Source organism: Pristiophorus japonicus, chromosome 3 (assembly GCF_044704955.1).
Source record: "Pristiophorus japonicus isolate sPriJap1 chromosome 3, sPriJap1.hap1, whole genome shotgun sequence".
Lineage (NCBI taxonomy): Eukaryota > Metazoa > Chordata > Chondrichthyes > Pristiophoridae > Pristiophorus > Pristiophorus japonicus.
The window spans coordinates 96,010,890-96,027,198 of record NC_091979.1 but is presented as its reverse complement, the minus strand read 5'-3'; the positions used below and the strand labels follow the sequence as shown (position 1 = coordinate 96,027,198).

The window sequence follows — 16,309 nt, the reverse complement described above, 5'->3', positions numbered from 1 at the left end:
CAATTAGTGCTCAAGCAGCGCTTCCGATGCTTGGACCACTCTGGAGGCTGCCTACAATACTCCCCTCAGCAGGTCTCTGAGTTCATTGTGGTGTGCTGCATGCTTCACAACTTAGCCATCATGAGGGGACAGGATTTACCAATGGGGATTGCAGAACCATCTCTAGAGAGAGAGAGAGAGAGAAGGTGGGTGGCGAGGGGGGGAGGCAAGGAACCCATGTTGCCACCACCACCCTCACCACAACCACTGGGGAGGCATCCTGGAAATTTCACCACTGCAAAAGCCTTGCGTCAGCAGCTCATAATTAGAAACATAGAAAATAGGTGCAGGAGTAATACATTTGGCCCTTCGAGCCTGCACCGCCATTCAATGAGTTCATGGCTGAACATGCAACTTCAGTATCCCATTCCTGCTTTCTCACCATACCCCTTGATAATTGAACGCTTTGCTTGAAGAGTGAACGGCACGTTTGACCGTTGCCTGGCCACACTATCGCACCATGTTGACTGTTCTCCCTCTTATTCTGCAAATGAGATACTATACAAGAATGGTTAAGGTGAAAGAATTTATGAAACATTGTAAACTTTCATAACTCTTAACATAATTTACATAATAAAATAACAAATTATCTGCATCCAGTAGTGTGATTAAAGAACAACAGCATTATAACCAACACCCCTACCCTGCTGCCTTTTATCACCGGCTTATTCCCCCCCCCCCTTACCCTTATTCCCTCCCTTAAACCTGCTCCTTGTACCCAAAATGGCACCAGGATGGCGTGCAGCGATGTTGTCAGAGCGCTGCTGTGTTGGGGGAGAGACATTGAAGATGCCTCCTGGGGACACACTGGACAAGCTCGTGACGTGGAAGGCCCAGCTTCTGACTGGCGAGCCTCTTCATTGGCGTCGCTAGTCACATGTGGTGTGCGGGTGGGTCTGGGTTTCACACTGGGGAACTTGGAAAGGCTGCTCGCCACACTCTCCAGGACTCCAGTGTCACTGATGGAGGTCACCAGCCTCGTGTGGGCAGTGATGACCTCACAGGTTTCGCCGCTCGCATCGACAATCTATGACCCTACCTCCGTTATGGTCTCAGTGAGATTCTCGATGGTCACAGGAATCCTACCCAGGATATCAAGGAGCTGACTGTGAGCTGGATGCTCTCCCTGGACAATCCCACCATGTCCAGTTCTGCGCCTGCCTGTCGGTCAGCAGACCGACTTTGCTGACTCAATCTCCGGAGAGATGGCATACAGGATTCGACCCTCGAACTGCGATGCTGCACGCCACTAGTCCCTGGAGCCTTGGAGGTCTCAAAGCCTGGGAGTGTTAGATTATCCTCGGACGAGGTGTTTGCCAATGGAAAAAGAGGTATAGAGTGCAACTGCCCTCCCCGGTGAACTCTTCATCCTCTTCCTCCTCCACATGATGGCCTAACATGATGGTTGATCCGAGGAATGCGGCACCTGTGTCTGGTCATCTGGAAGTAGAAAACGACAAACAAATGGTTGGCAGCAGGGGAGAGGGCAAGAGGCAGGGTGACATGAGGAAGGTCACATAGCACACACTCATTTGAAGGGCTGCCGTTATATCTAGTCCAGAGACACTGCATCACATTGCCCCAACCCTAGCCCACAGACACTGCATCACATTACCCCAACCCAGCCCAGGCAGTATGCAGGACTTCCCCTCAGTATACAAGTGGGGGTCAGCACCCCCAGTGGTAGTTGCCCGACCTGAGGTGCTGATGAGACCTGCTTGTCGCTCCTTGAGGTCCATAAGTGGCAGGGTGTGAGGTGGACCGCCGCCTGTCCACAAATGTTCACTGCTGTTACGAGACTGCTTTGACTGCAAAGATGAAAATGGGAATGGTTACCAGAGGGTCCATCTGCTCTTGTGGCACACAGAGCCACAAAAGCACTTGTATCATACTGTCTGAGTGTTTAATGGCCTTGAAAGTCCCACATGGTTCATCAGGAGGATATCGAAGTGTGGAAACATCATGTGAGATCTCAGAAAGCAATCTTAATAATGTGTAAAGATCATTCATGGTAAATAGGGTACCAAACTAAGTCTACCTATGTGTCATGCATTTTAGGAAGCAATCTACAGAGTGCTGAGAGACCGCAACAGCATGAAAACAAATAGTGTGTCAGCTTTATAATTTAAGTAATAAAGGAGTGCATCAAGAAAAATGGTACTCTTAACAACCCTACAAAGATCATTAAACTTTTTTGGGCATTGATTTCCCACTCCTGGCCACAGTCTGAGGCAAAGATCTCCTCAGCAATCTCTGGCTGGCAGAGGTCTAGATCCACCCCTCCTGTGTAATTCCTGCCACCATCTCTCCACAGCCCCCACAAGAGCTTCGTTAGCCCCTTGTGAAAATCGTTTGGCACACTGTCCTCCTCCTCCATCAAAATCGAATAATAAAATGTCTGATTCAGCCCCAGTTGTACTGCGCATGCTCGCGACCGCGCCTTGCATTAGCGTTTGCGTTCGGACAGCAGACCAGAAGCGCGGGCGGGGGAACAAATTTACGTGTGCACAGAACAGCCGATTTTTTTTTTTTCTTTTTAGGGCCAGAACTTTCGGCTCCAGTGCACAAATTCTGTGGTGCTAATGCTTGTCGTGAACTTTCATTTGACGCAAGTTGCGTGCTATGGCGCTAATGCTAACCTGGCACAAAAATTTTGATTTTTGCCGCGATTTGTGCCCGGAAACGGGCAAAATCACAAAAATTCAAAAATCCAGCCCACCGTCTGAGCCCAACCTGACACAATCTCCCCTAACTTCAGATGTGCATTACATTCTCGCATTGATGCAAAGCAGAACTGCTTCACACTGATGTAGCCTTATACTAGTTTTGCTACAGCAAGCACTCTGAATAAACCTGGCTTAAAAATGCCAAGCACTTTGTTCACGTAAATTTTGTTTTGAACTCCTACATTCTGGTTAGACATCCACAGTTCAGAAAATTAAAACTCGAGCAGAGTTGGTATTTTACTGGAGTGGATTTTAATAATTTTGAATTGGTTACTTTGTTGAAAGCGCATGATAGGAAAGCATTTATTACACTTTGACATTTGTTAGATAATATCTTATCCAACTGTTTTCTCCAGCATCATTTTGCATTTAGATTTATTCTCGATTGTTTGCACCTTTCTATTTTAATGTATAGTACTGCTGCACTTTCTGCCCTAATTCAAGTATAAGTAGAACACTGTTACTATTCAGTCATTATTAGGTTTATTATTGCTGTTAGCAACCTATTTACATTTCAAATGACAAAGAACATAATTTAAATTTGATGTGGCACTTTTTTTTTTATTTTCCAGTGATTTACTTTTCCATAGTTTAGATTATTCATACCCCTTTGGCTGGGTAATTGTAAGCACAAGTGTACTATAATCCCTTTTCCATGCTAATTTCAATGTATTGTTTTGTAGGTTCCAGTAAGCCTTCACCAATTTACATAGGTTCTTATTCTTCACCAGCAAGAGAGGAATCTAGACAACTTCATGTGAGTATTGAATACCTCTGATAAGAGAAAATGTAAGGTGGAAAATTTTTATGTCTGAGCATTCCATAAATATTAAGACAGCAGAACTTTGTGGGAACACTGACCGTTTCACCTTTAATTTGGGTTCATGTCCACCTGAGACAAATAAGATGATTTTATTTCTCTATAGCTGTTGAGACTCTTGTGTAATGAGATTGGGCAATCTCAGTCCTGAACCACATATTTGTGTCTTCCCCTGGACCTGATGGCTTGCATCTTAGGGTCTTAAAAGAAGTAGCTGCAGAGATAGTGGATGCATTGGTGGTAATCTACCAAAATTCCTGGATTCTAGGGAGGTCCCAGCGGATTGGAAAACCGCAAATGTAACGCCCCTATTTAAAAAAAAAAAGGAGGTAGACAGAAAGCAGGAAACTATAGACCAGTTAGCCTAATATCTGTCGTTGGGAAAATGCTGGAGTCCATTATTAAGGAAGCAGTAGCGGGACATTTGGAAAAGCATGATTCAATCAAGCAGAGTCAGCATGGTTTTATGAAAGGGAAATCATGTTTGACAAATTTGCTGGAGTCCTTTGAGGATGTAACGAGCAGGGTGGATAAGGGGGAAACCAGTGGATGTGGTGTATTTGGATTTCCAGAAGGCATTCGATAAGGTGTCACATAAAAGGTTACTGCACACGATAAAAGTTCACGGGGTTGGGAGTAATATATTAGCATGGATCGAGGATTGGCTAACTAACAGAAAACAGTGTCAGGGTAAATGGGTCATTTTCCGGTTAGCAAACAGTAACTAGTGGGGTGCCGCAGGGATCGGTGCTAGGGCCTCAACTATTTACAATCCATATTAATGACTTGGATGAAGCGACTGAGTGTAATGTAGCCACATTTACTGCTGATACAAAGATGGGTGGGAAAGCAAATTGTGAGGACACAAAAAATCTGCAAAGGGATATAGACAGGCTAAGTGAGTGAGCAAAAATTTGGCAGATGGAGTATAATGTGGGAAAATGTGAGAAAGCAAATTATAATTTAAATGGAGAAAAATTGCAAAGTGCCGCAGTACAGCGGGACCTGGGTGTCCTTGTGCATGAAGCACAAAGTGAGTATGCAGGTACAGCAAGTAATCAGTAAGGCAAATGGAATTTTGGCCTTTATTGCAAGGGGGATAGAGTATAAAAGCAGAGAAGTCCTGCTACAACTGTTCAGGGTATTGATGAGACCACACCTAGAGTACTGCGTACAGTTTTGGTCTCCGTATTTAAGGAAGGATATACTTGCATTGGAGTCTGTTTAGAGAAGGTTCACTAGGTTGATTCCGGAGATGAGGGGGTTGGCTTATGAAGATAGGTTGGGCCGATAATCATTGAAGTTCAGAAGAACATAAGAATTAGGAACAGGAGTAGGCCATCTAGCCCCTCGAGCCTGCTCCGCCATTCAATAAGATCATGGCTGATCTGGCCGTGGACTCAGCTCCACTTACCCGCCCTCTCCCCGTAACCCTTAATTCCCTTATTGGTTAAAAATCTATCTATCTGTGACTTGAATACATTCAATGAGCTAGCCTCAACTGCTTCCTTGGGCAGAGAATTCCACAGATTCACAACCCTCTGGGAGAAGAAATTCCTTCTCAACTCGGTTTTAAATTGGCTCCCCTGTATTTTGAGGCTGTGCCCCCTAGTTCTAGCCTCCCCGACCAGTGGAAACAACCTCTCTGCCTCTATCTTGTCTATCCCTTTCATGATTTTAAATGTTTCTATACGATCACCCCTCACCCTTCTGAACGCCAACGAGAAAAGACCCAGTCTACTCAATCTATCATCATAAGGTAACCCCCTCATCTCCGGAATCAGCCGAGTGAATCGTCTCTGTACCCCCTCCAAGGCTAGTATATCCTTCCTTAAGTAAGGTGATCAAAACTGCACGCAGTACTCCAGGTGCGGCCTTACCAATACCCTATACAGTTGCAGCAGGACCTCCCTGCTTTTGTACTCCATCCCTCTCGCAATGAAGGCCAACATTCCATTCGCCTTCCTGATTACCTGCTGCACCTGCAAACTAACTTTTTGAGATTCATGCACAAGGACCCCCAGGTCCCTCTGCATCTCAGCATGTTGTAATTTCTCCCCATTCAAGTAATATTCCCTTTTACTGTTTTTTTTTTTCCCCAAGGTGGATGACCTCACACTTTCCGACATTGTATTCCATCTGCCAAACCTTCGCCCATTCGCTTAACCTATCCAAATCTCTTTGCAGCGCCTCTGTGTCCTCTACACAACCTGCTTTCCCACTAATCTTAGTATCATCTGCAAATTTTATTACACTACACTCTGTCCCCTCTTCCAGGTCATCTATGTATATTGTAAACAGTTGTGGTCCCAGTACCGATCCCTGTGGCACACCACCAACCACCGATTTCCAACCCGAAAAGGACCCATTTATCCCGACTCTCTGCTTTCTGTTCGCCAGCCAATTCTCTATCCATGCTAATACATTTCCTCTGACTCCGCGTACCTCTATCTTCTGCAGTAACCTTTTGTGTGGCACCTTAGCGAATGCCTTTTGGAAATCTAAATACACCACATCCATCGGTACACCTCTATCCACCATGCTCGTTCTATCCTCAAAGAATTCTAGTAAATTAGTTAAACCTGATTTCCCCTTCATGAATCCATGCTGCGTCTGCTTGATTGCATTCTCCCTATCTAGATGTCCCGCTATTTCTTCCTTAATAGTTTCAAGCATTTTCCCCACTACAGATGTTAAACTAACCGGCCTATATTTACCTGCCTTTTGTCTGCCCCCTTTTTTAAACAGAAGCATTACATTAGCTGCTTTCCAATCCGCTGGTACCTCCCCAGAGTCCAGAGAATTTTGGTAGATTATAACGAATGCATCTGCTATAACTTCCGCCATCTCTTTTAATACCCTGGGATGCATTTCATCAGGACCAGGGGACTTGTCTACCTTGAGTCCCATTAGCCTGTCCAGCACTACCCCCCTAGTGATAGTGATTGTCCCTTCCCACATTCCCGTGACCAGCAATTTTTGGCATGGTTTTTGTGTCTTCCACTGTGAAGACCGAAGCAAAATAATTGTTTAAGGTCTCAGCCATTTCCACATTTCCCATTATTAAATCCCCCTTCTCATCTTCTAAGGGACCAACATTTACTTTAGTCACTCTTTTTTCCGTTTTATATATCTGTAAAAGCTTTTACTATCTGTTTTTATGTTTTGTGCAAGTTTACCTTCGAAATCTATCTTTCCTTTATTGCTTTTTTAGTCATTCTTTGCTGTTTAAAATTTTCCCAATCCTCTAGTTTCCCACTAACCTTGGCCACCTTATACGCATTGGTCTTTGATTTGATACTCTCCTTTATTTCCTTGGTTATCCACGACTGGTTATCCCTTCTCTTACCGCCCTTTATTTTTCACTGGAATATATTTTTGTTGCGCACTATGAAAGACCTCCTTAAAAGTCCTCCACTGTTCCTCAATTGTGCCACCGTTTAGTCTGAAAGGTGATCGTATCGAAACATAAGAGATAATGAGGGGGCTCAACAAGGTAGATGCAGAGAGAATATTTCCACTCATAAGGGAAACTAAAACTAGGGGACATAGTCTCAGAATAAGGGGCTGCCCATTTAAAACTGAGATGAGGAAAAGTTTCTGAGGGTTGTAAATCTATGGAATTCTCTGCCCCAGAGAGATGTGGAGGCTGGGTCATTGAATATATTTAAGGCGGAGATAGACAGATTTTTCTGCGATAAGGGAATAAAGGGCTATGGGGAGCGGGCAAGGAAGTGGAGCTGAGTCCATGATCAGATCAGCCATGATCTTCTTAAATGATGGAGCAGGCTCGAGAGGCCAAATGGCCTACTCCTGCTCCTATTTATGTTATGCACTTTTTCTATTTTTCCAAACACTGAACAAGAAAACGTTTTGTGAGGCGAGGCTTGATGAGAGTTGTTCTGCTTTATTTCACAGCAAGTAAACATACAAAGCAACAGTTAGGATCAGATTGATTGAATTTAATCAGTATAATACATCTTTGCATAATCATACAAACTAAAGAACATGCCTCACCACCTCATATCAGTGAGTCATCCGACTTGACTTAAACAATGTGTCTTCTGACTCTCCACTAGCAGTTCTAACCTCTTCACCTCAACAAAAGCCTGAGCAACTTTCCCTTCAACAAAACTTGTAGGCTAAAATTTGGCTCTTTGTTCACCTTTTTCCTGTCTTCACAGGAAGTTGGGGCTTGGCTCCTGCCCTCCCCCACCCCATTCAGGGTTGGCCAGAGGAATTGCTGAGCAAAGTCTACTGTACCCACTCCATTTGAAATTAACTTCGGGCAAAACTCAACAGGAACTTCACTTTCCTCCACCATCCCCAATGTTTAATTGTTGAGCTCCTAGACCTGTGATCAGAAAACAACTCCTCTATTGTTCCCACTCATGCTCTAACAGTAAAGAAAGACCTGCCCTGTCACCTCCTCCCATACCACTGCCCAGGGCCCCAAACACTCCTTCCAGGTGAGATAGTGATTTAATCGTACTTTTTCCCAACCTAATATACTGGTGATATGAATAGTAAACTGCAATAAATATCAACTACATATAGCAAAGAACTAAATCATTCTACTTATAGTGAAACATTTCAACTCCCTAAAACTTGCAATAATAGAGTTCAAATATTGCAGAAACGAGATTTAAAAAAAAGGAAAGCATCGAAAGGCAAAATTGAAATAGAAGTGAATATAAAAAGAAAGAAATTGCATTTTTTACTGCCATTGATGACCCAAAGTGCTTCATAGCCAACAAAGTCTTTTTGCAGTATAGTCACTGTTGTAATGTGCATGAAAGGTATTCAAATCTAATATGCTTTTGAGTGAAAAATAATTAAAACCTCTACAAGAAATAGCAGGAGAGTGAAAAACCTGAAGAACAAGTAAAAAGTGAATGAATCGAAATAGAGCTGCCCAGAATGGACACTGGATAAAGTTTTTAAAGAAATTTTTTATTGCCGAGTGGTATGATGCTGAATCATCCAAGCAAGAGAGATCCCAGGTTTGACCCCTTCTCAGCGCTGAATTAGCCTCTGCCTCACTGGGCTAAGGAGGGAAAAGGTTGGCAAAGTTCTTGGCAACACTTGACTTGCATTCAGCAATGTGGCTGGAAGTGTGGAGTATAGATGCTGCATAAGTACAGGATTAGGCTCTGTGGCTAGCTTCCCCCCTCCCAACACACTCGAGTATCAGATATCAAAAAAGGCTACTTGACCAAAATTAATGGGCCGTTGTTAACACCTGTAAAACCTAACCATGAGGGACAAAATTAAAATTAAATGGGAATGAGATTTTGAGTATTGAAGACAGAAATACATCAATTAAGCTACCGGAACTTCCTTCTCAGCTGCTGCATCAAATATTCTATTTAGTTATGGGTTATTCATGAGAACAAATTTGTAAACTACTTGGCTCACCAAAGACCAGGTTGTAACGAGGGCTTAAAAGAAAGTAGAGCTTGAATCAACAAGGAAAAATCAAAAACTAGCAGTTTCTTAATTTTGCAAGTATTGCACCAGGTCCATCATGTTCATCCAGTAGAATAACTTCATATATATAACACATTGTGTAACCAACAGGGACAGATCCTCAGCATTTTTCACAATGTTTTAAGATTTCTGTGTCTATTCGGTAATAATAAATGTTGGCAATATTGGAGTCTAATTCATGTGCATTTGTTATAATTCTGCTATATTCATCTTAACCTTTTATTACAGCATCCACAGATGTACTATGGCCAAGAAGACTTGAGCAGGAGAAATTATGATACATATAGATTGTATATGCAGTCTCCTCACAGCTATGAAGACCCATATTTTGATGACCAAATTCATTATCCAACAGCCACTGATTACACATCACACCATGGACTAAAAACTTCAACTAACTATGTAGACTTGTATTCCACTACACGGCCGTCTTACAGAGCAGACCAATACCCAGGATCCCCAGACTCCTGGGTTTAACAATAGGAAGGCAAAATAGAAGAAAAATGTCTTTTCGCTCCGTTTCTGAGATTTGATTGTAAGTGATCATCAATGTAAAAGATTTCTAGTGGAGACAATGTGAATGTAACCTTAAGGAAGGATTTGGGAATGTGCTTTTTAACAAGGAAATGATGGAAGGAACTGCAAAGGAAAATTGATGGGGAGAGTCTTTTAACTCTGTCTAGATGTTAGATTTCTTGTGTGTAGCTCTTGTAGTTTGGTGGAGGTGTGGGCCATGTGATGAAAGGTTTGAGATGGAAGAAATAATTGGAGAATGTGTGGGCCAAATGAAATGTGAAACTTCTCTGTGAATAAAGTGTTGGTTTGTACAGACATTTTAAAATATATACCCTTTTTGTTTTACTGAAATAATGAACCTTCAAATTATGTATTCCATTCCCCATGTAAATTTGCTTTCTTTGGTGTAAATATGGAAATGCCATATGAACAAGGATTGCTGTCATTTCTTAAAGCAGTATCCTGTATTGAAATTAATTTTAAAATACAGGTGTCATACAATAGATGAATTATTCTAAATGAAAATAAGTCACATTTTGTTTTAAAGGGTTTTGTAATTTCAAAGAATATGCGTTTCCCAGTAAACTGGATAGTTATTTTTCCATTCCCATTCTGTGGCTAGTTTCACTGCCATTTGCTATATGCATTTATAAATAAATGTGATCATTTCATTCACTGAAACCTTTCGTGCTCAAGATTTTTTTTTACCATTCAAGATAGAATTGCCGTATTTTGTACCTAGACACTGCTGTTTATTAATTTGGTGCTTCCAGATTGCAAGATTCAACTTTTAGAATTCCAACCAGCCTTTTATTCTTTGTATTACTGTAATTGTGCAATAGTCTTTGGCTTTACTTTTCTGGCTTCCTTAATTTTGGTTTACATTTTCTTTTTTACTTCTGTGTTTATGTCCTTAAGTTTATCAGTACAGTAATTTCCAAATGTTTGCTTTAATGTACTTTGTAAATTCACATTTTCAGATCTTTCTGATCACACATTTTAAAAACATATGTTCACCTTTCTTGGAGTGCTACACTTGGCATGTGTTGATACACTATATAAAACGTACAATGAGGCTGTTCCGGTTCTTTTTTTCTGATCTCTCTGCCATGTCTGCATTACCACTCTGGTACTATACTTTTCACCATTGGTAATTAATCTACACAACTATGACAATGATTCCCATCCAAGCCTTAAGGACAAGTTTTGTTTTATTCCTCTTTCAGGAAACCGGTGGTAACTCATCAACAGCAGGACCTTTACTTCTGTATGTAACTTGGGACCATGAATCAGTCAGAGATTGCCCTGATTTTTGGGAATCCAGTGCATTACTTTTGTTTCCAGCATGTAACTTTGAGGTCTGTAGTACCCACTTTGTTTTTCAAGAGAAGGTTGTCAATTAATTATGATTAAAAGAGCTCACTGTTAATCCAGTTTGCATTCGCATTACCAAATTCTCAACTTTCAATGCTAAAGACATGAATACATGCTGCTTCATATTAAGATCAGTTCCAGTGTTGGTACAGAAACAATGAACGTCCCAGACTCCTCCATCACTACCCCCGGTATGTCCTGTCCCATGGGGAGGGCCGACCCACCAGAGGTAGTGGCACAATGATATACAATCGGGAATGAGTGGCCCTGGGAGACCTCAATATTGACTCCGGACCCCATGAAGTCGCATGGCATCAGTTCAAACCTGCGGAAGGAAACCTCCTACTGATTACCACCCAACGCCCTCCCTCACCTGTTGAATCAGTACTCCTCCATGTTGAACACTACTTAGAAGAGCACTGAGGGTAACAAGGGCACGCCATGTACTCTGGGTGGGGGATCCTCAATGTCCATCACCGAGAGGCTTCGTAGCACCGCTGACTGAGCTGGCAGAGTCCTGAAGGATATAGCTGCCAGACTGGGCCTGCAGCAGATGGTGAGAGCCAACATGAGGAACAAGCATACTTGACCTCGTTCTCACCAATCTACTTGTCGCAGATGCAGCTGTCCATGACAGCATTAGTAGGAGTGATCATCACACAGTCCTTGTGGAGACAAAGTCCTTTTTTCACGCTGATCGTGTTGTGTGGCACTACCACTGTGCTAAATGGGATAGATTCACCTCACATCTGGAATTCACCTCTCTTGTCCATATTTAGACCAAGGGTGTAATGAGGTCTGAAGCAGAGTGGTCTTGGCAGAATCCAAACTAGACATTGGTGAGTAGGTCATTGGTGAGTAAGTGCTGCTTAATAGCACTGTCGACACCACCTTCCATCGCAGGATAGCTCAGATGAATAAATGGATTGAGGAGTGGTGCAGGAAGGAGCGATTCAAATTCCTGGGCCATTGGAACGGTCCTGGGGGAGGTGGGATCAGTATAAACCGGACGGTCTGCACCTGGGCAAGACTGGAACCAATGTCCTAGGGGGGAGTGTTTGCTGGTGCTTTTGGGGAAGTGGTTAGACTAATATGGCAGGGGTATGGGGACAGAGGGAAGTAGAATGGGGCCAGAAGCAAAAGATAGAAAGAAGAAAAGTAAAAGTGGTGGGCAGAGAAACCCAAGGCAAAAATCAAAAATGGCCACATTACAGCAAAATTATAAAGGGGAAAAGTGTGTTAAAACATAGAAACATTGAAAATCGTTGCAGGAGTAGGCCATTCGGCCCTTAGAGCCTGCACCGCCATTCCATGAGTTCATGGCTGAACAAGCAACTTCAGTACCCCATTCCTGCTTACTCACCATACTCCTTGATTCCCCCTAGTAGTAAGGACTACATCTAACTCCTTTTTGAATATATTTAGTGAATTGGCCTCAACAACTTTCTGTAGTAGAGAATTCCACAGGTTCACCACTCTCTGGGTGAAGAAGTTTCTCCTCATCTCGGTTCTAAATGGCTTACCCCTTATCCTTAGACTGTGAACCCTGGTTCTGGACTTCTCCAACATTGGGAACATTCTATCTGCATCTAACCTGTCTAAACCCGTCAGAATTTTAAACGTTTTTATGAGATCCCCTCTCATTCTTCTGAACTCCAGTGAATACAAGCCCAGTTGATCCAGTCTTTCTTGATATGTCAGTCCCGCCATCCCGGGAATCAGTCTGGTGAACCTTCGCTGCACTTCCTCAATAGCAAGAATGTCCTTCCTCAAGTTAGGAGACCAAAACTGTACACAATACTCCAGGTGTGGCCTCACCAAGGCCCTGTACAACTGTAGCAACACTTCCCTGTCCCTGTACTCAAATCCCCTCGCTATGAAGGCCAACATGCCATTTGCTTTCTTAACTGCCTGCATGCCAACCTTCAATGACTGATGTAAAATGACACCCAGGTCTCATTGCACCTCCCCTTTTCCTAATCTGTCACCATTCAGATAATAGTGTCTCTATTTTTACCACCAAAGTGGATAACCTCACATTTATCCACATTATACTTCATCTGCCATGCATTTGCCCACTCACCTAACCTATCCAAGTCACTCTGCAGCCTCATAGCATCCTCCTCGCAGCTCACACTGCCACCCAACTTCGTGTCAACCGCAAATTTGGAGATACTACATTTAATCCCCTCGTCTAAATCATTAATGTACAATGTAAACAGCTGGAGCCCCAGCACAGAACCTTGCCGTACCCCACTAGTCACTGCCTGCCATTCTGAAAAGTACCCATTTACTCCTACTCTTTGCTTCCTGTCTGACAACCAGTTCTCAATCCACTTCAGCACACTACCCCCAACCCATGTGATTTAACTTTGCACATTAATCTCTTGTGTGAGACCTTGTCGAAAGCCTTCTGAAAGTCCAAATACACCACATCAACTGGTTCTCCCTTCTCCACTCTACTGCAAACATCCTCAAAAAATTCCAGAAGATTTGTCAAGCATGATTTCCCTTTCACAAATCCATGCTGACTTGGACCTATCATGTCACCTCTTTCCAAATGCGCTGCTATGACATCCTTAATAATTGATTCCATTATTTTACCCACTACCTATGTCAGGCTGACCGGTCTATAATTCCCTGTTTTCTCTCTCCCTCCTTTTTTTAAAAAGTGGGGTTACATTGGCTACCCTCCACTCCATAGGAACTGATCCAGATTCTATGGAATGTTGGAAAATGACTGTCAATGCATCCGCTATTTCCAAGGCCACCTCCTTAAGTTCTCTGGGATGCAGTCCATCAGGCCCTGGGGATTTATCGGCCTTCAATCCCATCAATTTCCACAACACAATTTCCCGACTAAAGGATTTTCCTCAGTTCCTCCTTCTTACGAGATCCTCTGACCCCTTTTTTTATATCCGGAAGGTTGTTTGTGCCCTCCTTAGTGAATACCGAACCAAAGTACTTGTTCAATTGGTCTGCCATTTCTTTGTTCTCCATTATGACTTCCCCTGATTCTGACTGCAGGGGACCTACATTTGTCTTTACTAACCTTTTTCTCTTTACATATCTATAGAAGCTTTTGCAGTCCGTCTTAATGTTCCCTGCAAGCTTCCTCTCGTACTCTATTTTCCCTGCCCTAATCAAACCCTTTGTCCTCCTCTGCTGAGTTCGAAATTTCTCCCAATCGCCGGGTTCGCTGCTATTTCTGGCCAAGTTGTATGCCACTTCCTTGGCTTTAATACTATCCCTGATTTCCCTTGATAGCCACGGTTGAGCCACATTCCCTTTTTTATTTTTACACCAGACAGGGATGTACAATTGTTGTAGTTCATCCATGCGGTCTCTAAATGTCTGCCATTGCCCATCCACTGTCAACCCCTTAAGTATCATTTGTTAATCTATCCTAGCCAGTTCACGCCTCATACCTTCAAAGTTACCCTTTAAGTTCTGGACCATGGTCTCTGAATTAATTGTTTCATTCTCCATCTAATGTAGAATTCCACCATATTATGGTCACTCTTCCCCAAGGGGCCTCGCACAACAAGATTGCTAATTAATCCTCTCATTACACAACACCCAGTCTAAGATGGCCTCCCCTCTAGTTGGTTCCTCGACATATTGGTCTTGAAAACCATCCCTTATGCACTCCAGGAAATCGTCCTCCACCGTATTGCTTCCAGTTTGGTTAGCCCAATCTATATGCATATTAAAGTCACCCATGATAACTGCTGCACCTTTATTGCATGCACCCCTAATTTCCTGTTTGATGCCCTCCCCAACATCACTACTACTGTTTGGAGGTCTGTACACAACTCCCACTAACGTTTTTTGCCCTTTGATGTTCTGCAGCTCTACCCGTATCGATTCCACATCATCCAAGCTAATGTCCTTCCTAACTATTGCATTAATCTCCTCTTTAACCAGCAATGCTACCCCACCTCCTTTTCCTTTTATTCTATCCTTCCTGAATGTTGAATACCCTTGGATGTTGAGTTCCCAGCCCTGATCATCCTGGAGCCACATCTCTGTACTCCCAATCCCATCATCTGTTAACATCTATTTGCACAGTTAATTCATCCACCTTATTACGGATACTCCTTGCATTAAGACACAAAGCCTTCAGGCTTATTTTTTTAACACTCTTTGTCCTTTTAGAATTATGATGTAGTGTGGCCCTTTTTGTATCTTGCCTTTGTTTACTCGGCCTTTCATTATTGCTTTTTACCTTTCTACCATTTGTTTCTGACTCCATATTACTTCGTCCTGTCTTGCTGCATAGATTCCCATCCCCCTGCCATATTAGTTTAAACACTCCCAAATTGCATTAGCAAATATTACTCGCAGGACATCAGTTCCAGTCCTGCCCAAGTGCAGACCGTCCCTTTTGTACAGGTCCCACTTCCCCCAGAACTGGTTCCAATGTCCCAGGAATTTGAATCCCTCCCTCTTGCACCACTGCTCAAGCCACGTATTTATTCTAACTATCCTGCTCCCTCTACTCAGATTAGCACGTGGCACTGGTAGCAATCCAGAGATTACTACCTTTGAGGTCCTACTTTTTAATTTAACTCCTAGCTCCCTAAATTCAGCTTGTAGGACCTCTTCCCGCTTCTTACCTATATCGTTGGTACCTACATGTACCACGACAACTGGCTGTTCACCCTCCCTCTCCAGAATGCTCTGCAGCCGCTCCGAGACATTCTTGATCCTTGCACCAGGGAGGCAACATACCATCCTGGAGTCTCGGTTGCGGCCGCAGAAACTCCTATCTATTCCCCTTACAATAGAGCCCCCTATCACTATTGCTCTCCCACTCTTTTTCCCGCCCTTCTGTGCAGCAGAACCACCCATGGTGCCATGAACCTGGCTGCTGGTGCCTTCCCCTGGTAAGTCATCTCCCCCAACAGTATCCAAAACGGTGTATCTGTTTTGGAGGGAGATGACCGCAGGGGACTCCTGCACTACCTTCCTGCTCTTGCCTTGTCTCTTGGTCACCCATTCACTATCTGTCCTAACCCTTACCTGCAGTGTAACCAAAAGACAAGCCTGAAGGCTCTGTGCCTCAATGCGAGGAGTATTCATAATAAGGTGGACGAATTAACTGCACAGGCAGCAATTAATGAATATGATATAATTGGCATCACGGAGACATGGCTCCAGGGTGACCAAGGCTGGGAACTCAACATCCAGGGGTATTCAACATTCAGAAAGGATAGACAGAAAGGAAAAGGAGGTGGGGCAGATTTGCTGGTTAAAGAGGAAATTAACGCAATAGTAAGGAAGGACATTAGCTTGGATGATGTGGAATTGGTATGGGTGGAGCTGCGGAATACCAAAGGGC

The 16,309-nt window shown here is 43.3% G+C and overlaps 1 protein-coding gene across 1 annotated transcript in view; it reads left to right on the top strand.

The window, feature by feature from the left end:
- Positions 1 to 10,510, top strand: part of pkp4 (plakophilin 4) — a 268,797-nt gene extending 258,287 nt beyond the window's left edge. The window contains exons 18-19 of the mRNA XM_070873651.1: positions 3,449 to 3,522; positions 9,304 to 10,510. Coding sequence (XP_070729752.1) covers positions 3,449 to 3,522; positions 9,304 to 9,552 — 323 coding nt within the window. The 3' untranslated portion in view covers positions 9,553 to 10,510. The remainder of the gene's footprint in view (positions 1 to 3,448; positions 3,523 to 9,303) is intronic.
- Positions 10,511 to 16,309: the final 5,799 nt, after the last annotated feature.